At 35.4% G+C, this 25,178-nt stretch overlaps 4 protein-coding genes and 1 long non-coding RNA gene across 16 annotated transcripts in view; 3 read left to right on the top strand and 2 right to left on the bottom strand.

Annotated features, from left to right (window-relative positions):
- The window catches only part of LOC109180379 (aspartic proteinase PCS1-like), a 19,032-nt gene extending 12,030 nt beyond the window's left edge, over positions 1-7,002 (top strand). Inside the window, exons 2-3 of the mRNA XM_019329907.1 lie at positions 3,445-3,447; positions 5,385-7,002. Coding sequence (XP_019185452.1) covers positions 5,474-6,811 — 1,338 coding nt within the window. The 5' untranslated portion in view covers positions 3,445-3,447; positions 5,385-5,473 and the 3' untranslated portion in view covers positions 6,812-7,002. The remainder of the gene's footprint in view (positions 1-3,444; positions 3,448-5,384) is intronic.
- LOC109180386 overlaps positions 1-24,118 on the top strand; it is a 26,804-nt gene extending 2,686 nt beyond the window's left edge. The window contains exons 2-3 of the long non-coding RNA XR_002054070.1: positions 16,525-16,531; positions 24,059-24,118. This is a non-coding gene — a long non-coding RNA (uncharacterized LOC109180386). The remainder of the gene's footprint in view (positions 1-16,524; positions 16,532-24,058) is intronic.
- Positions 9,654-12,318, top strand: LOC109180384. Of its 10 annotated transcripts, XR_002054068.1 has the most exons (7): positions 9,654-9,958; positions 10,465-10,610; positions 10,735-10,802; positions 10,989-11,071; positions 11,161-11,248; positions 11,738-11,847; positions 12,073-12,318. XR_002054068.1 is itself a non-coding variant. In XM_019329915.1 (4 exons), exons 2-4 carry the CDS (start codon positions 11,030-11,032, stop codon positions 12,191-12,193), a joined length of 285 nt encoding a protein of 94 aa, XP_019185460.1. In that variant the 5' UTR covers positions 10,639-10,802; positions 10,989-11,029; the 3' UTR covers positions 12,194-12,318. The 10 variants fall into 10 exon arrangements, 3 of the variants coding, with proteins under 3 accessions (XP_019185460.1, XP_019185458.1, XP_019185459.1); XR_002054066.1 differs by lacking the exon at positions 11,161-11,248 and having other exon boundaries at positions 10,989-11,123; XR_002054064.1 differs by lacking the exon at positions 11,161-11,248 and having other exon boundaries at positions 10,735-10,946; positions 11,055-11,123.
- LOC109180377 (putative pentatricopeptide repeat-containing protein At1g09680) lies at positions 19,727-22,052 on the bottom strand. 3 transcript variants are annotated; one of them, XM_019329904.1, is made up of 2 exons: positions 20,495-22,052; positions 19,727-20,069 (listed from the first exon to the last, which is right to left on the bottom strand). In XM_019329904.1, the coding sequence occupies exons 1-2, from the start codon at positions 21,984-21,986 to the stop codon at positions 20,008-20,010; spliced, it is 1,554 nt and encodes a 517-aa protein (XP_019185449.1). In that variant the 5' UTR covers positions 21,987-22,052; the 3' UTR covers positions 19,727-20,007. The 3 variants fall into 3 exon arrangements, with proteins under 3 accessions (XP_019185449.1, XP_019185450.1, XP_019185448.1); XM_019329905.1 differs by having other exon boundaries at positions 19,727-21,434; positions 21,518-21,719; XM_019329903.1 differs by having other exon boundaries at positions 19,991-20,062; positions 20,156-22,052.
- LOC109180383 lies at positions 23,797-25,178 on the bottom strand. The gene is made up of 2 exons (XM_019329912.1): positions 24,141-25,178; positions 23,797-24,106 (listed from the first exon to the last, which is right to left on the bottom strand). Exon 1 carries the CDS (start codon positions 24,837-24,839, stop codon positions 24,165-24,167), a length of 675 nt encoding a protein of 224 aa, XP_019185457.1. The 5' UTR covers positions 24,840-25,178; the 3' UTR covers positions 23,797-24,106; positions 24,141-24,164.

Here is a 25,178-nt window from a genome sequence, read left to right as displayed (position 1 = left end):
ATTTTGAAATATACTCGATATACACTATGAAAAATAATATTTAAATTTTTACAGTGTGAATAGATTGTTAATACAACTATAAAGTTGTATAGTTACATTGACTCTTATATATATGTGCACACTAGGATAAAGAACTCTAGGTTAGTCGAATTCATATCAATCTCATAATATAAGGAATATAAGATCTTATACGCTCAACAAATTTATGATGTTGAGTCAATATTTGGTACAGCAGACATATAAGTATGAATATATCCCGTATAAAAGGTATGGATACTTATTGACATCTTAAGAAAATCAAATAATATATATGTATAGTAGAGTCGCGAAAGGGGTGGTTGAGTGGATGTGCCATGATTTTTATATTAGAAAGTCAGAAGTTCAATTATTGTCATCAACACCCTCTCAGTCGAGTTTGTCGTATAGAATCTTTCTAGTGAGATCTTTCTAATGATTACAGGTTTCTCATGTAGAGTTCTACTATATATATTCTCAAATTCTGCTCTCACTTAATCTTTCTAATCTGTCAAACAAGGATATACAATTCACATCACGTTGGTCCCAAAAACAATGTCTACAATAAAAATTTAAAAGAGTTAATACCCAAAATCGTCCTCGACTATAGTGGTTTTTCTCAATTTCGTCCTAAACGACTTTGGTGACCTAATATCGTCCCAGACTTTTGTGTTTCGCTCAATTTAGTCCTCCATTTGTTATTCCGTCAAATTGGTGTTAAATTAAGGGACAATTCAGTAATGTCAATATTGATCTCTCTTTACTTTCAACTTGTGAAGTGCGAAATTCCTCTTTCTTGTACGAATTACACCAGAATTACTCCCGGACCTGCAAATCAAATTTTATATTCGCAATTTTAGGAGTAATTCTGGGAGTAATTCGTAAAAAAAAAAAAAAAAAAAGGATTTCGCAGTTCACATGTCTATGAGTAAAGAGATGCCAATATTAAAATTACTAAATTGTTTATTTATTTAACACCAAATGGACATAATAACAAATGAGGGACTAAATTGAGCAAAAACACCAAAAGTCTGGGACTAAATTGAGCGAAACACAAAAGTCTGGGACGATATTAGATCACCAAAGTCGTTTAGGACGAAATTAAGAAAAACCACTATAGTCGAGGACGATTTTGGGTATTAACTCAAACTTAAAACTAAGAGTAGAAATTAAGAGTAAAAAATAACACTCGATATAGTATTTTCTCCTAAATAATATATTTGGTAAAAGTAGGTTACTAGATGTTGTGAAAATGGGATATAGTTGTACCATGTACCTCTAAAAACCACTGATAGTTTTTGGACACCAAGACACGATTGCAGTTGGAAAAAATTATTGCTACTTATCAAATTCAACATAATTAATTCACCTACAAGGTTTTCTTGTGAAATCATGGGTATGAGCTAGCACAAACCATTAATGCACATAGCTTCTTCTTCAAGTTTGAATGTACCAAAAAATTCAAATACAATTAATTCCGATATGACCCTAAATGAGAAATTTCCTCATCTCCGGACTCGACAAAATAGTGAATAGATAAATCATGACGACTTAGCAACCTATTAGATGGGAATGCTAATGCTTAGTGCCCATGCATTACTTACTAGGTTATTATATTATATTGCTTCTCATCATACTTTGAGACAAGAAAATTATATTGTATAATCCCAAATATTTGGAACTTTCTCAACCTACTGAAACACAAAGAACCAAACACAAAGAACCAATAACGCCTCCACTGAGGCTCAAACACACAACCTTCCAAAAGGAAGTCCAATCTGGATACCATTAGACCACATAGTCCTGGTGAATATTTGGAATTAATGTCTTATTTCATTTAATTATTATAATTTGTTGTAAAATATTAAATATTCAGCGTGTTCTGTGTATTAATTTTTGGCATACTTCAAGACAAGAATAAAAAATTATATTAAGAAATTGTATTAATTTGAATATATATATATATATATATATATATATATATATATAGAGAGAGAGAGAGAGAGAGAGAGAGAGGCGAGTTCAGGTGTGGCAGCACCAATAGTTATACAAATATACATCATCCATGTTAAGAAATGCACAACAAAAAACATGCACAAATTAAGTATGCATCACAAAAAACACACCATATGGTATGAATAAAAGCACCACACAGTGTACGGAAATACACCATTAGGGGTGGAGAGTTATATGGTGCAATTTTTTGGGTGTGCTATGTGTTTTTTGGTGTATTTGTGAATTTCATTATATTATTGTGTTTTTTCCTAACACTATTGGTGCCTTTTGTTAACACTGTTGGTGTATTTTGTCAAGCGGCCGCACCAATAGTTATACAAATATACACCATCCATGTTAGGAAATGCACAAATTAGGTATGCATCACAAAAAACGCATCATTAGGTATAAATAAAAGCACCACACAGTGTTCAGAAATACACCATTAGGGGATGGAGAGTTATATGATGCATTTTTTGGGATATATTATGTGTTTTTTGGTGTATTTGTACATTTCATTATTGTGTTTTTTTCTAATACTATTGGGACCTTTTGTTAACACTGTTGGTGTATTTTGTCAAGCGACCGCATGGGATGGCACAACCGTATTTGAACAAAAGTATATATATATATATATATATATATATATATATATAATATAATATAATATAGGAAATCGTTTTATGTTCTTTGTTCATCCTATCCAAATCAAATATTTGATTAGATTTGGAGGCATTTAAATGGGATGGGAAGAGATTATCAGTGTCTGCAAAAGATCAAGCTAACGAGAATGGACCATGTGGGAGCTTCTTTTAATTTTTATTTCCCTTAACTAATTAGGAAATGGAATATGATATTTAGTGACATATTATGTGCACCAACATCTCCTATAAAATTATTACTAGTAACATATTGTATGATTTAGGTGCAGGGGGACCCACCACATTTTCTGTCCCACAACTAGGATTACCGCCGATCAAATTATGAAAATAGACATATCACATATGGCCTGGCCTATGTGCGTGTTAGAAGCTAAGTACCCAAAAACACTCATCGATCAAAATTTGAGTTAATTAACTTTTTTTTTTTTCCTTTCAAAGTGAGTGCACCCCAGTCCCCCACTCCTATTAAAAAATATTATGAAGTTCTGAACTTTAAACAAAAAATCAATTAAATTTTAAAATTTTTAAAAGTAATAATTATGGTTACAATAAACGCTAATCTGGTGGTAGCGTAGCGTCTAATGTCTAAACGGCTAACTAAAAAAAAAAAAAAAAAAAAAGAGTGTGGGTGTATGCCACATATTATATATATATATATATATATATATATATATATATATATATATATATATATATATATGTCAATTTTTTCCATATCAACATATGATTTTTATGTATGTGGAACTAATTATTAACTATTCACATATAATAGCTCGTTATTAAAATTTTAACGCGTAAAATTCACAACTAGCAACCAGTGTCGGTCTATAGGTCATTGAAGAAGACGACCATAGATATATATGCATGTTTTGATATATAGTAATTGTGTTTTATTAATAGGAAAGTAAAAGTAAAAGCCAGCTAAAAGGGCAAGTTTGAAGGGAATGGATCCCCCTTTGTTGAACAATCATAACTCCATTTCATACATTTGTGTATAGAAGATTCCAGTGCTCGAGTAGGTGAGCGTACCAGAACCATAGCTTTTCTTGCATCATTTCTTTAGAATTGTAAAGAAATGACTAAAGTTCAAATAAATTATTTCAATTATTTTAAATAATCCATAATTTATTACCCCAAAAAAATAAAGAAAAAGAAATGAAGAAAGCTTCAAGGATAGGTATAAAAATGGCATGCTGCCAAGCATCTTAATTAGCTTTTCTTACCTTGTGATCTTGGAAAGTAATTAACGTGTTTTTTGTGCTTAGCAGCTTCAAAACCACCTCCTTTAAGGAAATCAATCACCTCCGAATGGCGGGACCAAAACTCGTTGCCTTACCACTTGGCGACGCCCCATTTCGATTTGTCCTCGATACTTATAAAAATTAAAGTAAGTATTGATTGTTTGTAGTAAAACTGAAAGAAATTCAGGTCCCCGTCATTAGATTGACTCTGTTATACTGAAGTATAGAAAGTTAATATCACTTCAATGCATGGGGCTCGAACCTATGACTTCACATTATGGAGAACCACTTCGTGTCATAGGACTACAAAGTCATTGGCAAATATAATTATAATTTGAATTAAGTAAACAAGTTGTAATTGTTGGGTTGACAAGTATTGTAGGGAAAGATGGAGATTGAGATTGTAATAAAGGGCATCAAGAAAGGGACAATTTAAGGAAAAATGTACACGCCGCACCTTCCTTTGTCTCATTTCTTGGATTCATCAAATTAGCTACTCCGTAGTGTCAATTACTAACAGCTAATTTATTGTACCACCATTTTTAACCAGGAAAATATAATAATATATATATAATAATATATATTTGTAGCGGAGAAGATTAATGAAGCCATCAAGGACAGAGTACAAACAAATTTGGTATAAGTTAAACTAAGCTGAAAAAGTAAAAGAAATTCAAATTTGGAGGACCACACGCAAAACAAACCTTACAAGTACACAAAACTTTGCTGGCTTAATTAACTGCATCACATTAATATCTTTGCCCACAATAATTGGGGTGTGGGCGCAAAATTTCAAATTTCTATGGAATTGGTCATATTATAAATATCAGCACTTTGGAGAAATTGTAAATAATTGAAATAAGCTTTGACAATTCCCCTCCACTAACATTTCAAGATTAATGTGATTCTGTCCGTACAAGCTTAGCTCACTGATTCAGTAGATAGTATTTGCAAGAAGAAATCAAGGTTTAAAAGTTAGTATCGACAGTGTAGAGATTATGTTCAAAGTAGGCAAATCTCTTGTCGTGTCATGTCTGCTGAGCAATGTTGAAAAAATCGCTAGGCACCTGGGGACCACCTAGGCGGGTGCCTAGAACGCCTAGGAGACCGACCGCCTAGCGCTTAGGTGTGATTTTTGTAACACCGCTATTAAGCCATTGATTTACCGTGATTTACTTTGTTGTGGTCGTATACTCTTGTCTCTAAGAGGTTGGAAGTTCGAACTCCCTCTCATGCTGGTCAAATTAGAGACTACCGTCCAATCCCCGAGACTTAGGATAGTGGTTTGGAATGCAATTCTTAATAAACTGCATGACATTAAGTAGGTAACGGTGATCATTACATACATACATTATACATACATCCCCATTACAACGAAACCGCGTTGCTTTATTTTCTTCTCGATCTTTCTTCCATTCAAACTCATATAAATACTAAGCTTCTATCTTCTCCCCTACCTCACTCTCCATAGCTTCTTCTTGGGTTCGCCCTAATATTGCCTGTGATAAAACCCTACCTACTTTCTCTCTCTCTCTCTCTCTCTCTCTCTCTGCATCTCCCATGGCTTCCTTTGCCTCTTTCTTGCTTCTATCTCTCTTCTTCTTGAATTTCCTTTCAAGTTTTGCGGCTCATGGAAAGAGCGGGTCTTTTTCTGCTTCGTTCCCTCTCACTTCCGTTCCTATCGCGCGCGGCGGCTCTTCTGCGCGGAAGGTTTTTGCGTCGTCTCTGATGGGTAAACGACTGGTCCCCCGAGGGTCGGCGGCGGGGACGCGGTCTTTGAATTATAAGTCGAGTTTTAAGTATTCGATGGCGCTGGTGGTCACTCTCCCCATCGGGACGCCGCCGCAGAATCAACAGATGGTGTTGGACACCGGGAGCCAGCTGTCGTGGATTCAGTGCAACAAGAAAGTTCCCCGGAAGCCGCCGCCCACGGCGGCGTTTGACCCGTCTCTGTCGTCGTCTTTCTCTGTTCTTCCTTGCAGCCACCCGATGTGCAAGCCCAGAATTCCCGATTTTACCCTTCCCACCACTTGTGACCAGAACCGCCTCTGCCATTACTCGTATTTCTACGCGGATGGGACCTTAGCGGAGGGCAATTTGGTCAGAGAGAAGTTCTCGTTCCCCAATTCCCAAACCACCCCTCCCCTGGTTCTTGGATGCGCGGCGGAATCCGCGGAGGCGCAGGGCATTTTGGGCATGAACACCGGGAGGTTATCGTTTGCCTCCCAGGCGAAGATACAAAAATTCTCTTACTGCGTCCCCGTCCGGCAACCCGGCCGGGGAATAAATCCCACCGGAGCATTCTACCTCGGCCGGAATCCCAATTCCCCCACCTTCCAATACATCAATCTCCTCACTTTCTCCCTAACCCAACGCCGCTCCCCCAACCTCGACCCCCTAGCCTACACCGTCGGGTTCACCGGGATCAAAATTGGCGGGAAAAAACTCAACATCTCGGCGGCCGTTTTCCGGCCGGACGCCGGCGGGTCCGGCCAGACCATTATCGATTCCGGCACGCAGTACACGTTCCTAGTGGACGAGGCGTACAACAAGGTCCGGGAAGAAGTCGTCCGCCTCGCCGGCTCCAAACTGAAGAAGGACTACGTCTACGCCGGAGCCCTGGACATGTGCTTCGACGGCAACCCGACGGAGATCGGACGGCTGATAGGCGACATGGCTTTCGAATTCGAAAACAGGGTGGACCTCGTGGTCAACAGAGACAGGATATCCGACAACGTCGAAGGTGGGGTCCATTGTCTGGGCATCGGACGGTCGGAATCGCTCGGAGTGGCGAGCAACATCATCGGAAACTTCCATCAGCAAAATCTCTGGGTGGAGTTTGACTTGATCAGACGCAGAATTGGCTTCGGAAAAGCCGATTGTAGCAAGGCTGTGTAGAGTTAAAACTAAGCTTATTTTATTATTATTATTATTTTTTTAATTTTATTTCTTCTTTGAGAAAAAATAGGATGTTCTTTTGCGGTACATATGGTGTGATTGTATAAATATGTTGTACTCGTGATATATGTATATGTAGAGGGTCTGGCATTATAACGTGCCCTGCCAACATTTTTTTATTCATCATTAAATCTTATACTATAGAGATAAGTTGCAAAATTTATTATCTTTCATTAATATTATAAACCTAATTATGAATAGAGTTTTTTTTTTAAAAAAATAATATAAATTTAAGAGAAAATAATGTTTTTAGTCCATTAGTTATACAACTCTATGATCTTTTTTTAAGAAAAGTAACAAAGGTGTTAATTGAACAAAAAGTGTTTGGCAAATATTGTTTATATTAAAATAATAATAATTCACTGCATTCACCTTTTGTATAAACATTTGCACACAATCAATTAGTATATTAAAATCATTAAATTACATACATTATTACACATTAAGGTATGAACTCAATATGATATCAAAAAGAGTAGTTTGCATAAAACAAATAGAAAAATTGTAATAAACTAACGTATTAATTTACATTTCGGTGTATCTTCAATTATAAGGTAATCTCATGCTTCTCATTTTTGCTTCTCAGATCCTCCTCAATCAAGACAATATTTAGTGAAGGTTTTGAATAAGAATAGCATATATATGAAGACAAAGGGAGAGGAATTTTAAAAATTTTACAAAATGACCAAATTGTCCTTTACTAGTTTGAAAATTTAAAATAAAATCAAATTCAAGTGGACTCAAGGGTTCCTCACGTCCCGGCCCGACAAAACATTTGGCAGGATGTAAATCATAGTAACTCAGTTGAGCACAGAAGCTAGACTTTTATTTACTGAGCACAAGAAATCCCCTCATTTTGAGAGGTTACTCCCATATGCACTATCGCTAATAAGACTTGATCCCAAATTATTATTTCTAAATTTTATTCTGTAACTAACTGAGCTGTGTATGTAGGCAACAATTGAAATGTATGACTCTATGGAAAGAGTAAACCTAACATGCAGCACTAAGGTAGTAGAAATGCCGTGGTCGGTCCATTCAATGATTCAATTGTGTTTAGTGGATGCCACTTCTAGACTTTTGGCAGACTAGTCGTATCGTCCTAGTCCTAGTCATTGTAACGCTTCTTAATTTTTTGTGTTGAAATATTCATGTTGGCTTTAATTTGATTGGTCCAATCTAATTATTATTTAAGACCAATATATGAATTCAAAAAAAAAAAAAATTATCAAGTATAAAAAATAATAGATTTTGTCTAATATATATATATATATATATATATATATATATATATATATATATTTAAAAATATTGGACCCTCAAAAATTGAGGGTCCTGTGCGATCGCACTGGCCAGACATAATCGGAACTGACACTGTGTTAATTTATTTATTTTTTATCAAGCAAATTAAGACATTCAAGAAATTTCCCGACCATCCAAGTTAGCTTAGTATTGTAAGTGCATATTGGCTAATTCTTGTAAACCAAGTTAAGCTGACTAAGAAATTTCTTGATCAACAAGAGTCGAGCTAAATCTCTATAAAACTGATCGTTGGAAGTTGGAACTATGAGATTGGACCTACTATTTAGGTTATTGGATTAGTTCATGAAATTGAATTGCCTTATAATTCATCAATAAGTTAGGTTAAATATAATTTGTTTTTTTTTTTTTTTACATAAAATCAGAATAAAAATACCAAAAATATAAACCACATTATATTCAATTAAGTTTTATATAATATATATAATGCTTATAACAATTTATTTTAAATAGATTCTTGAATTGAAAATTATATTCAAGAGAATTATCATTTGTTAATCTATACATCACAAGTTCTAGTTGAACTTGAAATCAAAATAATGTGATTGGAACTAGAACTAGACCAATAGCAATGATATATATAAATGACAATTACATGTTGATATTGAATGTTAAAAAAAAAAAAAAAAAAAAAAAAAAAAACAATACATATAAGAGTTTTTTTAAGCGTGTTTGATCTTATTTTAAAAACTCAAACATAATTTAACTCATGGAATTAAAGATAAAATGAGATACAATATTGTGGTCCACGCCATGGCTGGGCAATTGAATTGCATGCTATCCGGAAGACAACTCCTTTCTCCCGTCTCACTATAAAGTGTCTCCATTTTCATTTGTTTCATCCACATTCACCTGACTATTTAACTTACTAATATCCCACTTTTTTACTCCATGGATACAACGAATATATAATATATTCCAATTATTCGACCAAAATTATTCTTCATTATGTGTGCGCGATTGTGTGTATGTATGTGTATAGTCCGATTATCAATTCAGCTTTTAGTTGAAACAAAATTCATGTCATAAGTTTGAATTATCACGAATAAAGAGATTATATATCTACATGTGTGAGAATGCTTGTTAAAGATGTTGTACTTTAATCTTTTTTGGACCAAATTATCTTTTTTTTTTTTAGATCGGGGGGATGCACTGCTGGAAATCTCGCTATTTCCGTCCAACATTTCCGTCCAACCGTAAGTTGGTCGGTATTTTAATAAAAACTTCAACTTTCAATCGCAAAAGAAGGATGGACGGAAAGTTGGTCGGAAGTTCCGTCCAACATTCGCGCGTTGGACGGAAATTCCGTTCAACATCCAATGTTGGAAGGAAATTCTGTCCAACCTGTAGTGTTGGTTGGTAAACTCAAATTGACTAATAGGTATAAATTAAAAATGGTAAGAATTTTAAATTCCCACCAAAATTTTGCTCTTGGGCGCCTTCTTGGTACATACAACTTTACAACCTACGCATCTTCCGCTCTCTTCTTTTTCAACCTCTCCTAAATCCCTAAAACATTAGTTCTTTTCCTAAGCCGCATATGCACAGACCTAGTCATTCCTCTTCCTTCAAATCGTAGCAACTCGCAAGCCGCCGTCTCCGCCTCAAGACCGCCATCGCCGCCTCAAGACCGCCATCGCCGCCTCAAGACCGCCATCGCCACCTCCAGACCTCCATCGTCAGTTGCCCAGTTTTCCACACAGCTTTGTTCGTTCGTCGCAAGCAGCCATCGCCACCTCCGGCGCTTTCCCCTTCGCAGCACAGCCGGTAATTTCTAGTCTACAGTATACACTTAGGTTTTTCTTTATTATTATTGTTATCATTTGATTAGGGTTAAGTATTGATTAGTGATGATAATCATTGTTATAGACAACATATATATTTGTACAGCCGAAAGGCAAAGAAATTGATTTTCAAATTTTGTGTTTATACTGAGGCTATATGGTTTGAATAGCCCATTATACAGTTGTTATCATGTTTATATAGTTTGCTAAGTATTATAGAAGGATATACGCACAAGAGATGTGAATTTGGGTTATGAAAAGAAAACTAAAACAAATATTGTAAACTATTCTTTTACAATTGGATTTTCTGGTTTCTCCTTTATTAGAAATGGATATCTCAGGGAATAGCGAACGGAGGGCCATGGATGATAAACTTATTAACTTAATCACCTGTTCTTGCTGTTGATTTGAATATGCAATCAGCTTAGGGCCAAAGGGTTTTATTCACTTTCCTTTTTATTTTTTTTTATTTTATTCATTTGACTGCAGTGGCATACCAAATGTGAGGGCCAAAGGGAAAGCATTTGTTTGTGTTGCTAACATTTTAAAGCGAATGCAAGCTGAAGAATCTATGAACTTAAAGAGCACAGGCTATAACTGATTATAAATTAGAAGTTTCCAGAGGCCTCTGTTTGGTATCTTTAATTTTTCCAGTATGCATGTGGATATTTTTGTTCAATAACTTTGTTCTTGAGAATTCAAGATCTTAATTTTATTTTGAAGTGAACTTAGACATTTGATTTTGATTTAATTCATAAGGTCCACACAAGATCCAGGGAATTGGAGCTAGAGTTTTGGAAGTTAATCTTCTTGATGAAGTAATTCAAGTAAGATATGATTATTTTTTTCTGATGAAGTAATACCATCTCGGAGTGATATTCTTGCTAGAGTTTAAAATGGAACTGGCAAAACATTTGCCTTCTGTATTGCTGCACTAGAAAAAATTGATCCAGACAACAATCTCATTCAAGGTTTTTATTTCTACAAGTAACTAACTTTCAATGATATAATAGGCGGATGTTGAGCCCTTCTGTTTCCCCATTTAACGTCTTTCATGACTTTTGCAATGGTTTCTGCAGGAATCTTGTTTGTACTGGTATGCCTTTTCCTGTGGTTCTCTATATGGAAATATGTTCCTTGTTGCATAGGTGATACTTGAATCTCAAAGCTATTTTTTATTTGCAGATTTATTCACAAGAGGAATAGACATTCAAGCTTTCAATGTTGTGATTAATTTTGATTTCCTAAGAACTCAGAAACTTATCTGCACAGGGTATATTAAATTCATCCTTGCAGAGTTGTAGGATTTGTAGTTTACTATTATATAATTGATTTTTAATTCATTTTCAAGGATAGAGAGACTAATAATGTGCTAATCATTCCTTGTTCATACTTGTCGTATGGATAGGTATAAAATTGAGCAAGAACTTGGGACTGAAATTAAACCAATTCTGCCCCATATAGATCAAGCTATTTACTGTCAGTAATAAGCCAACTAAAGTAAAACCAACTATGTGTAGTGAGACAGGCATCTGATATATTTATTGCACTGCTGCCACTGGCTAAATGAAATGCAAGCTGCTTGATGATGCTCAAGCTATGATAGAGTTTATGATAATAATTCACTATGATTTTAGTGCCGAGAGGTGGATTTCTCTCTTCCTATTCCCACGATTTCTCATGGATGGATATGGATCGGAGTGGGGATGGAGTTGTAAATCTTCTCATCAAGTGACGGTACTTCACCTTGTTTTACTTGTAGGCAATTTCTGCACTTATTGGAGGCAATGGCTACTTACTCCCTGGATCAAGATATATTGGAGGCTGCAGCTTAATTTGTTGCAGGGATATGATGCTAACGTTGATGCCCAGGTGAGTAGTGACTTGTTACATTATTGAGCTGTAAGTACTTGAGTAGATAGAATGGACTATTACATATTATATATGGTCTTGCTCTTCCCTGCCTAGCTTTTGTAACATTTTTCAGTCTGTTAAGAATTAAAGTTGAGATCCCAATTTATTTATCCCTAACATGTATGGGTGCTTTTGATGGATGGTGGTGCATTTCAAGTTTAATTGATGAAATGTTTATCTCAGGTTGCTTATGATGATTTTGTTGCTGCTGGATCATTTGCAGTTGCAAGAGAGAAAAGCCATTGAAGTAGTGCCGGATTTGAAGGCTTATTTGGGTGCAACATACTTAAGTAGTATCAATTGAGTAGTATATATTTTCATGACCTTTTTATTTTTAATGAACATGACCATAATTTTTGTTGTAAAGAATTTTGATGTTTAAATATATTTTCAATTTTCAATTTAGTGTGTCCATGAATTTGTTGATGACATATAATTTATTTACAACATATATAAATAAAATTTTGGTAATATAAAAATAATAAAAACATTCCATATGATTTAAGATTTTCCTACCAACGGTTGGAAGGAAAATTACAAAATATAATATGTGAGTTTTTCGTCCAACATTGGTCGGAATTTCCGACCAATGCACGTAGTTGGACGGAATTTTCGACCAACGCACATGGTTGGACGGAAATTCTCACGTTTTAAAAATGGTGGGATACTTGCCGAATTTTCCGTCCAATTTTTGTTCGTTCAACGCTATTTCCGACCAAAAATCATAGTTGGACGGAATTTTCCACGGAAGTTTTTCCGAACGTTCCTTTTGGTCGGTATGTTGGACGGAAACGTCGTTTCCGACCAATATATCGCGTTTTCCGTCCAACAAATGTTGGACGGAAAACGCGAGATTTCCAGCAGTGATGGGGGAAACCAGGCAAACAAGCCTAACTCGTTAATTAAATATTAATTACTAAATTCCAATGGAAGCAAGGCGATCAGCCGCAACATCCTGATCACAGAGGATAGTTCTGATCAACTCCAACTTCCTGAACCTTACTTGCCATCTTCTGACTTCTTCCACCGTTAAATATTCCGTTAATTAAATATATTTAACTTGAATACATTACTTACCAAAAAATTACCTAATTTTGAATACTATATTAATCCAAATATATGTTAATATAAAGTTCATTTACATATTTACCCATTATAATATATAACTAATCAACACGTACAAATAAACTTGATCAAAATTATCAAATTTATCACAAATGAATAAACTATATACAATATTTTATCTAAACTATTTTAAATACTTGTAGATAAATATAATATAGATTATATGACTTGTGTCATTTATTTATTATTTTTTGAATTATTTTAATATAATCATTTTTTACATTGAATATTTACTTTTGCGCATGTAGAATATGATGATTAATATAAATAATAAATGTATATTACAACTATCAATTGAGATTGAATATATCTTTCTTTCTCTCCAATATATTTTTTTAATAGTCTTTTTACGTATCTCCCTTTCTCTTTACTTGGTCACTTTGACGACAAATATATACTCCTATGATTTATCCCTATTTCATTTTCCAGACTGGATTGAAACGTGACTGAAAACAACACAACAAGGCACAAAGCATAATAAAAGCAAAATGTCAAATCCATAGCATAAGATAAATATTCGAATTTACGTACGTAATATATCAATTACAATTTTTTTAGGTACTAATTACAATTCACAATACTTTAATATTGAAATATATTAAGATCAAGCGCAACTTAATTTCCTTATAGATCATTGTACAATTTTTCTAGCTATACTAATTGTTGGACTTGACCATTTATTTCCTTATAGGCTGCCACACAGTCCCCTAACCACCAATTGTTGTACTTGCCTTTCACCGGCCTTCATCCAATATTTCTCCCTCCACTTGGCATTCTTAACTACAATTCCCCCTCCCCCTGTCATTCAATTTGATGGATTTAATTAACTCAGGGTAGCCCGAATTACTAAACCCGATAATAAATGATAAATAGTAAAATGGGAAAAGACAAAGAATATAGGTCACGGAGACAACTTTTGTATTGATAACCGTTTGTAGGAGAATTACAAGGAAATGTAATATTCAGACATAGGAATCAGGTGTCTCCTTAAGACAACAAGGGATGTTTTTATAACAAAGCCTCCTCCAACTGTCCCATGAGAATAAGGTGGGCGGTTAGATTTACTTTGACCGAGTCCGCGCGAACACGCCTGAGGCCGATGCCACCTCAACCGAGGCCGCCATTCACCACAGCCCCCCCCCCCCTCCCGGGTCGTGGCTGCCCCCGGCCAGCTAAGGCCGACCCCAACCCGAGGTCGATCCCAGCCGAGGTTGAGGTCAACCTAGCCGTGGTCAACCTTAGCCGAGGTCAACCTTGACCAAAGTCGCCCCAAGCATCCCGGATCGTATTTATTATTCGAGTCGGTTTGCCTCGAGTCCGTTTCTAATATATCCATCACAATTCTTAACTACAATTTTTCCTATTACCACTTATGCCAAAAGTTATAACTTACGATTAAGACGCAACTTTATTTCAAACCGTCACATTTTTGAGAGGCATGGTGCTGGACTTACCCCTTCACAGGTCTCCGCCCAACAAAATATTTAATCAATTAGAAAAACTAAACATCTCTATAAACAAAAATTATATTCCTATCTCAAAAGGAGCAATTGAATGTGTGAAGTATGATTCTCGTACCAAAAAAATTACAGATTTGATTCTTGTAAATACCATCTCAATCGAACCCATCGTATATAATATTTATCATGTTGGTATGCAACTATTAAATATAAGTGGAGTTTATTACTAGTTAAATTGCACTACATTTATTATTCATATTCTTAACGGGGCAACTTGTGAATTTAAAGAGGTGATTAAGTTAATAATTATTACATGTAACAAAGAGAATGAAAGTCCAAAGTGAAAAAGATACAACGCCGCCCTTGGGTGCAGTGGAAGGCAGTATGTAGTAGAAATTTGGCTTATATATAAACCTCGTGGTGTGTGTCTTGTCTTTCCTTGTAAGTGTTTGGGTTGATTGTAGCTCACTTAGCTTCAGCCAGTTGCCATAACTTTAAACTTTAATTTGTTTATTATATGTGCCAACAACCTTAGCTTGAAAAAAGTATCATGAAATGACTATTCATTCATCACTAGGTGGACTATGAGAAACTTCTTAGCTGTAAAATAACATATATTCACATTATATGCATGCATGCTTTCATCCACCCCCCACCTCGACTTGTTGTTATCCTTCTACCTTTTACACTGTTGACTATTGCCCACTATAATTAAGATGCATTCACATCACCATAAATATGCTATCTTACTTTGTATAGTAGTGTGTTTCATATCTCTAACTAGGGATGTCAACTAGGGCAACTCGCTGAATTTTGAACTAGCCACGCAGGTTGTTAGGTTTATCGGTTTGGGCTAAACAATTTTTTGTTTTTTTCTTTTTGCCCTAACCCTAAATTGCGGGTTATTAGGCTAATCCAGCAGGCTAAATCACTAAACAAAAATTAAAAAATAAGAATATGTATCCAAATCCAGTGGAGCGAGATGAGTTCTAAAAAAAAAAATCCAACCTACCACGTCGATGAGTTAGAACGGGATAATGTTGATAAAATTATGTTTAATGTGTATGTATATATAAACAATACGTGTGTGTGTGTATACACACACACACACATAATCCAATGGTTGGGCCCGATAGGCCGTTGGGTTAGCCCGACTCAATCCGATAACCCTATAGGACCAGTCCAATTAACTTGATTTTTTATTGGGTTGATTTTTTCGGTCCAAATCTTACAATTTTCAAGGGTTATTGGGCTAGCCGTTGGTTTAGAGCTAAGATTGACATCCCTATATCTCTAACTCAGACTCCATATAGGATGGCAAAAATTTGGTCCGACCCAAATATAAAAAAGAAAGAAAGAAAGGAGAATGAGGAAACTGATCTAAGTTGTTATTTTAATTGATAATTATAATGTTATAAGTTCGACTCTCGGCATGAGTGGCCTATTTGCCTTGTTGGTGGTCATAGGTAATCTAAATATATTAGTTTACCTTCTTGTGGTTCTTTGTGAGATAATATATGGTTACAAAGCAAAATTTACTCAATATACACCCTCGGCTTCGGAGTAATTGTCTACAAATTAAATTAAAACCATATATACTAGCTACACCCACTTAGCTTGGTCACTCCTTTTAAGACTTTGAATGCATATTTCTGACTTGAAGAAGTTAAACATGGCCAAACTCATATTATGTTAGATGCTAGACATTTGAATTGAAGTTTTGAACACATATATGTATATGGACACACACTCCATGACAAATAAAGTATGTCTGTTTGGAAAAGGAATATATTGGGCACCAATTCAAGAAACGAGCTTCTTTTAACAAGAACAAAGTGCAAAAAGCAAAATGATTGTTTAGTGAATTGGGTCTAGGTTGGCGCCAGAAAGATAAATATGACTTCCAAGATCATCCACACCATTTACATACACGATGTTGACGTATAGTAAATGGTTAGCTGTAGCAAATACTAAATGTAGCTATCCATGGACTCTTGTGGGATCAGGAAGTTATCAATCTTGTACTCATAGATCTAGCTAGTTTACCCAGAAAAACAGTAAAATAATTGTTATGGCATGTTTTACTGTTAAAAAAAATATAATGGTATTTTTCGATTACTCAAAACTCTAAAGTAATCAAAATCTTGAAATTTTTGATAAGAAATAGATAGCTTTTTAGTTAATTTTGCAATCACTAAGTGATCTGTAAAAATTCTTGTTGCTATTACTGACTAGCCTTTAAAAGTTATTGGTGTTACATTGACTACTAATGAATGCGAATTGTAGAAAATTTTTGTCAACTAAGATTGTTGGAGGTATTTACAATTTTCTACCATCAATGATTGAAAAAGTAGAAATAGGCTAGGGTTGAGAAAATCATACTTTTTGTCCCTTAAATATTGCTCGTTATATAATTTAGTCCCTCATTGTCAATTTTTAAAGATTCAGTCGCTAAACCCTAAACCATCGATGGATAGAAATTTACTTGGCTTAAGTTAACCTATCAATTATTTAAAGTTTTATAACTAAACCAATCTTGAATTGTTCATGACATTAACATGGGAAATACTATGTATGCTCAAAGAGATAATATAATACAAACATGTCAAAATTATTGTTTAATTAAGTAGATATATATATACTTGCTAGCTAGCTATCTAATCTATCTGACCATATCTCTTCACTGTGTTAATTCTTGACAGTTGACACGACAAACAGTATAGACAAAACACAAGAAACATCTGTCAATAACCTAAATTTGATTTCTTCAAGTTTCAAATTCAAAAACTCAGCTCCGTATTGCAAATGGAACAACACAGTTTAATGCATGATTGTATCTACAACCTAAGATCACTTTCAAGGAAGATGACAAAAGCCATATATACAAGGAAAAAAATTTAGGGCATGGGAGGCTGGGAGCGCGATTCCTTTATGCACAGTGAGCAAATTAAAATCTAGCCTCTGTTGATCAATTGAATCACTATGATTTATTCATCCACAATCCTATTAGGTCAGGTGTGGAGACGCCTGGGATGGGTGATTTCAGGTCACCTCTTTGTCACAAGGAAGAAAATGGTGAATTGCCCTTAGGTAGTGGCCTAGTAGATGAATAGCTAGGCGACTGGGTGGGGGATCGAACTCCACCACAGATAGTTTGGTGTGAGGCTCAACTTGATTTTAAGCCGACTCGGTTTATGTCTTCATGAGTCTGGATCACAGGTTTATAAGGTTCAAAATTTAATATTTTTTTTTAAAAAAAATTGAATTGGAAAAATGTCATAATCCATAATATTGACAAGCAGCAGCAGCCAATTGGCAAGCAGCCCCCACATCAATTATTGTGCTGGATCCAATGCAAAACTTTCAAAAGGTACACATTTTTCAAACTCAACGCCTTTGTTCTTACTGCTTTTCTACTTCCAAACTCCAAGCTGATAAGGAATTAATGGATTTTTAAATGTAATTTAATAATATTTAATAATAATAAGTTGTATTTAAATAGTTGACTTTATCTTTATGTCATTTATCTTTATATGTAATATAATGTTTTTACAATGTACTCCATGAAGGTATGAAATATTAAAGCAACTTCATTGGGGTTTTTTATTCTTTGCTTTTAACATAACTGTTGTGAAACGTTGAATATTACTCCTTAGATAATATACACTGCATCAATATTTGCATAATTTGAGTTTATAATTCAGACATAATTAAGACTCCGTAATTCATAAAGTGCAGTGGAGAAAGTTTTGATAGGATACCCTATAGAAAAAGAAAAATATAATCCTAAAAAGTAATAATTACATATTCTCCTAAGAGCATCCACATTTGTTGGGGAGAATTGGGGGATAATGTAAGAGTGATTAGGAAAGAGAAGATGGGTGGGGAGAGAAAAAAAGGAAAAAAAAAAGGGAAATTAAATTTTTAAAATAAAAAAAAAATAATAATAAAAATGTCAGGCGCGCCTGACTGGCGCGTGCACTGCACGCGCTAGTCAGGCACTATGGTGACAGCCACGCGTGGCTGTCACCTGTGATGGTTTATTTTAATTTTTTGGTGGGACCCACCATTGTCTGAAATCTCCCTTCATTTGCAGGAGAATTATCTCTCAAATAATTCTTCCCCACATTAACTATTATCTTGAGTGGGGAGAATTAATGTCTAAAATATCTCCAAATAATCCACAAATATGGATGCTCTAAGCAGTATACATGATATAATTTTATAGTATTAAAGAAGATAATGATTTAATTATGAAAGCTAGCAATTATTCATAATCTTAAAACCCGTGCCAATGTCCAAAGTGACTTTCATTTTCAAGATTGGAATGGTTCCATTATTCAATCTTGTAGACATGTACCACCCATTTTCAGCTTTACAACTTGGACCACCATTAATATTTTTTACGGAGTAAGTAAAAATTAAAATGATTATATGAGGGCCATGAGGCTATATATGCACTTACAGTACCCTACAAAAATATCACATAGCATCGCAAAACCCTTTAATAATCTAATCTGCAACTAAAGATTGCCAGATGAACATATACTTACTGTATCATCATTTACATGCAAAAGCTGCTCACCCCAGCATATCAAACTTTGGCAAATTGTACCATGGACCAGGGTTCATGGTAGATCCTGACCCAAGTTAACATTCAGATTATGTGTCTATAATTAATATAGTATATGTCTGTAACTAACCGATTATGTGCATGTACATAAATCCAAGCCATATATTCTATAGACACATAATATGTCAACTGCAAGCATATAATATGCATTTAACATATTATGTGCATTTAATTTGTTAACTGAAGACACATAATATATTAAATGTAGACATAATTTTTGGAGCATGGTCCACAATATAAGGTGGGCCCAGGTCCATGATATAACCATTGATCAACTTTTGCAAATTATACTATGGAAAATGGTCCACATTGCGATATGAACCACAGATAAATATGTTCATTTTTAGTATATTGAATGTTTCATTTTTAGTGTACTGAAAGTTCACTTTTTTAGTAGTTTACCTAAAATTCTAAAAATGAACATTCAGTACACAAAAAATAAACATTCAATGTACTAAAACTGAATATTCAGCATATTAATAATGAACCTTATGTCAATGGTACATATGGTCCATGGTATAATGATTGTTCAGATTTGCTGCAGCCTGCCTGCAGGCATATCAACTAATAGCCTCTTTTCCTATCTGCAGATTCTGAAATGATATTGAGAAAGTTGCTCTTCTATAATATAGGCAAAACTTTCCCATATCATCATTCTAAGTCTCATATCACATCATGTAGCTTCTGTTTGGAGTTTGAACATGTATTGCCAGATTACCCAGTTCCTTACAATGCAAGGATGCAGCCATGCAGACCCAGGTATGGCATTGTTACACTGATCCTCACCCCGAATTCAATGAGTTAGCAAACTCAAAACTACTTGAGCTGCCTTTACACCATCTAATAGATCCTCGATAAAACGGGAAGTTAACTTTGGAACCTTGCAGTTTTCTGTTCCACTCACCACGCTCTGGGGCAGGGCAGGGCGTCGAGGATTTTATGGAGGTGCAAATCCGAAGTATAACACAAGCCCTTTCACTATGTAGCTTTATTGCAGTCCTCTGTATTTCTTTACCAAGCTTCATTTTGTATAGCCATCACTTGATCCATTTACACGAACACATCATATGGTCCGTCATCGTGGTGTCTTAACTTTTATTTAAGCTACTAATTAGTGAACTATATGACGCATAGTCAAAAACCAGCCCCATTTCACTGCGTAGCTTATCAACATTCCTGGACTTTCCAGACTTTCCATGCTTGCAATGTCCCTCCAACAGAATGTTATACGTTATGTCATCTGGGACAACGCCTAGATTAAGCATAGCATGCAAGAGCATATCGGCATTCTTCATTTGACCATGCTTGCATAGACCATTCATAAGCACGTTGTAGGTTATAATTCCAGGCACATGCCCGTCACTTTGCATCTCCCTCAGAAGCTTAAAACCCATCTTAACATCGCCCTTCTTGCAGAAGCCATCGATGACCATGGTATATGTTGCATCGTCGGGTTTTATACCAGCACCCAACATTTCTCTTAGCATCCTCTCTGCAACCGATACTCTCCCTTGCCGACATAAACCTGTAATAAAGGAGGTGTACGACACACCATCAAGAACTATTCCATTTTCAACCATTCCTTTTCGGACCTCAAATGCAGCATCCAAATCTCCCTCCTTGCAATACCCATCGATAAGTGCAGTGTATGTAATTTTATCAGGCCTTAAACCCTTTTCATTCATTTCAGTGACAAGTTTATGTGCTCCGATCAAGTCCCCGCTCTTAGAAAGCCCATCGACTAGTGTATTATACGTAATCAAATCAGGTTTGACGCCCTGTCTGAGCATGCGTTGATAGAAATCCATGGCTAGATCAACCCTCCCGGCCTTGCAGTGCCCATTAATCAATGTTGTGAAGATCACACCGTTAGGAACTAAACCTCTCTCACACATTTCTTCAAACAGGTCATCTGCAACACCCATTGAGCACTTCTTGCAGAGCCCATTGATCAGAGCACTGTATGTATAAGTATCAGGAACGACCCCATTGTCCTCCATTACACTCTTTAACCTAAACCCTGCATCTAAATCACCCAACCTGCAATATCCATTAATCAAAGTATTGAAGCTAACAACACTAGGCTTTAAACCCCATTTCCCAATGTCATTAAACACCAAATGAGCTTCCTTCATTTCTCCTTCCTTACATAGTCTATGCATCAATATATTAAAACAATACACACAAGGAGGATACCCGGATTCCAAAATCTCCTTATAAACACCCCAAGCTACCAACGGTGGATTCATTTTCATCACATGATCAATAACTCGATAAAAAGCTTCAAACGGAATGCGTAACCTATGCTTCTTAATAATCCGAAAACACTGAATTGCATCGGGAATAAAACCGGAATCAAGATAAACAATGATAAGGAAATTGGCAAGCCGAAGAGTGGAATCTAGGGTACCTTTAGAATCAAGAATGGAGGCAAAAATCGCAGAAGCGGAGTCCTTTCCTTTTCTGGAAACAACGGTTCGGAGAAGAGCATGAGCCTGCGGGAGCATATTGTGGGCGCAGAGGAAGTGGGCCATGGCGCAGTAGGTGTGGAGGGTGTGGCGGAAAAGGGAGGGGTGAGAGGAGAGCCATGTAAAGAAAGAGTAGAGAGAGGAAGGGGAGAGACAGCTAGGGTTAGTATTGATTAGGTTTACGATATGGCTGGGCTTAAGAGATGGGAGGAGGCTCTTGAGGGAAGCTTGGAAGGATTTGTTGGCTATGGCTTCTGAAAGGGTTGTGAGGATCGGATCGACACGATCGTTTTGGTAGCGCTTTTGCGGCGGCGGAGGCGCGGCGAACCAAGGTTTAACGGCGGCGGCGGTGGTGAAGGATTGGTGGAGTTGGGGAGGTGCTCTTCGGAAGTTCAGCCGCACTGCGCTCATCTCCGGCGATCGGCGTCGTGCCACGAAATAGATCGCCAAATTTAGCTTCCACGAAAAACTACTGGGGTGAGAGTGTAAATAATAAAACGTAAAGGAGTTGCGTGCAATTAAAAAAACTCCACATATTATTTCATGGATTATTACTATGCAAGCCCAATTATGTGATAGGAGTTGTATTTTTTAGGCCTTTAGCCCAAGTATTATTAATCATATTTACAATATCAAAAATAATTTCTATTACAACACTAAAATTTTAATTTTAATTTAGTGAGTATTAAAGTAATAACTATTCAAAAAATAATAATAATAATAATAATATTAAATGTAATTAACATGCATGCATCCTTACAGATCAATCGGAGCATACCTATATATCTAGGTAAACTGGACAGTTGCATTGTCTTCTATTGAGAAATATGATGTATAAACAATTTTCACATAAATTGAGTGTGCAGAAATTAAAAATGGTGGTTAATAATGTGTAGCGTTATCTTAGCATCTATAGCCATTAATAATTAAATGCATTTAGTCAAACAATAATTAATTACCGTAGCTAGTGATTAAGTTTATGGCTTTTGTCCTTCCAAGTGTTTATAGTGCTTTGTTTGGACTTTTATAGTACCACACTAATTTGTTTAGGCCGGAAATTTACTTAAGACTTTTCAACATATCATCATATCTCAATTATATTAGAATAATAATAATAATAATAATAATAATAATATTTCGGAAGATATATATGACTATTTGTACTTTTAAAAATATATATTGTCTATCTCGAAAGGTGTGACTAAGTAAGTGAAGTATGATTTTAAAATTATTGTCAATATTATTACCATTATCATCTTTAATTTTTTGAATCTGTTGCACATGATTTACCACATAAGAGCGAGTTCTAAGCTTGAGGAGAGTTTGCATCAGCAGATTTTTCACTACTACTGAGAGTTGAACTTGAAACTTTAAGTCAACAACTCTACCAATTTGGTTGGGGTTGCATCCGAATACAAATTCATCCAAACTAAATGGTTAAATTAATATATATATATATATATATATATATATATATATATATATATATATATATATATTATGTTAACATTACTAAAAGTGTAAAAAAATATGTCTCTTAAACTTATTATTAATATTATCTAGTAATAAAATTCACTTATTATTTTAAACTGTGTACTCAATTTGAACTTCTTAATTTTAAGTTCATGTTATTAATTTTGTCGATTCAATATAGGCTCTATCCCAAATCTCAATCTTGCATATTTGAAATTTTTCTAAGAGCAACTTAACTTTTTTTGGTGGGGTTTTGCGGAGCTAAAAATAGAAGGGAAGGGGGGTAAATGATGGGAGGTGGGGTTTTGAGAAAAAACTTATCCTACAAAACAAAGTTTTTGCAAAAAAAAAAAAAAAAAACTCACGGCTCCACCAACACGGCAACACGCGCCCGCTAGGCGCCAATTGGGGTCATTGGCTTGCTATGCAACGGGCAACGGCCTTGTAATTATTATTATTATTATTATTTTACAAATTTTCTTATTTAATGTTGTTATTAAATTTTTAAAAATTATACAATGTAATATATAATTTTAATAACATATTATTTGAATTAAAATATTATAATTATTAATTAAATTAAATTTTCACATGTTTAATTTAAATATAACTAATAACAATTGTAATTATAATTATAATTTTTAAAAATGATTATATTGGTGAAAATATATAATTCTTCATATTTATTAATTAAAAATTGAGAAATTTTCATCAATGCTTTAACACTAATCTAATGAAGGCAAAAATGCAATTAAATTTGAATATAAGTATCATTTACTTTAATTATTACAGAAAATATTTGAATACATTCTAACATATTTTTAAACTTCAACCTCAAACTTAGACAGTAATATATGAAAAATACTACTTGAACTCTTATTTTTTATTCTTAATGTCTATTTTTCTCACAAATTTTTGATATAGAAATTTTTTCTGAAATCCATATGATAAAAATATCAAATATTTATTTGCTACATCATGTAAAAATGAGATAAATTTTGAAAATACAGTAGAACACGGTTATATTCACCGTACGATAAAGAAACAACGTGACACTTTTTGCGCGCTTACCAACGTACGACGCCCTATTTTACAAAGGCTAGTAGCCAAGTTTCGCTAGATGCAAGATGGCCGTGGTCCACACCCGACGGTCTTCACCGCCGGAAAAACACGCTTCCCTCTCGGCGGCCACCGTGATGAACGGCCAACGCTTCCAGTTTCCACCACATCAGTACTGCTCGACCCACACACCGCTGCATGCCTCAGCCAAAACCCCTTAAACGACGACGGCGGCGGCGGCTTCTTGGTCTTCCTTTCGCTGCTGGTCCCACTCTCCGACACCGACGCCACTCTCCGGCGATCAGTAGCGTTGCCGAGAACGCCGTAACAGTAGTCACCGTGGCTGTTTTCTATGTAGCGGTCCAGCTGCAGCGATATTCGCTGAATCTCGTACTTGTCGAGAAGGGTGGAGATATAAGTGTGGGTAGGTGGGGTAGGGGACGACGACAATATCATCGGAATCGTCGAACTTGAGCGTTGATGATGATTCGCCATTCTTTTGCCTTCTTCTACTTCCCTTATAGCTTCCAGCTTATACCTGGAAGGTCTCTGAATAATCTTTTCAGTCCTTTCCAGCTGATAATCCATTTCACGCAACGGCCGTTCCGACCCTGACCCATGTTCATACCATGCCCACGCCGCCGCTTTCACCAGAGCCGCCGCGTCATCAGCGCTGGCTCTTCTCCTACCTTTTCTTCTGTCCGACAAGTTCAAAGGAGCAGAAGACGCCATGTTTCTTGTTCTTGAAGATTGCCCAGAAGGGTCAAAGGAACCGCCTTTTAGTACTTTAGTTTGTTTGAGAGAAAAATATGGAAATGAATTGAAGAGGTTGGGTTGGTAGTGTACTAGTGTTAGATCATTGATTCCCTACATTTTAGTGATCATGTCAGACTTGAATGGCCATTTATTTCACTGGGCCATTGGAAAGGCTTGTGTTGGGTGGCAATATGGGGTCAAGAAATTTGGTCTGCTTGCCGCTCTCTCCATCACAAATATTCTGGCCTCAATAGTTGAAAAACTCAGCTTTAAATAAACTCAGTGGTAATTGAATGCCATTTTTACGTCTCAAAA

Source organism: Ipomoea nil, unplaced genomic scaffold (genome assembly GCF_001879475.1).
Source record: "Ipomoea nil cultivar Tokyo-kokei standard unplaced genomic scaffold, Asagao_1.1 scaffold1026, whole genome shotgun sequence".
Taxonomy (NCBI): domain Eukaryota; kingdom Viridiplantae; phylum Streptophyta; class Magnoliopsida; order Solanales; family Convolvulaceae; genus Ipomoea; species Ipomoea nil.
Note: the sequence above shows the minus strand (reverse complement) of the source record. Positions and strands in the feature narration are given on the sequence as shown.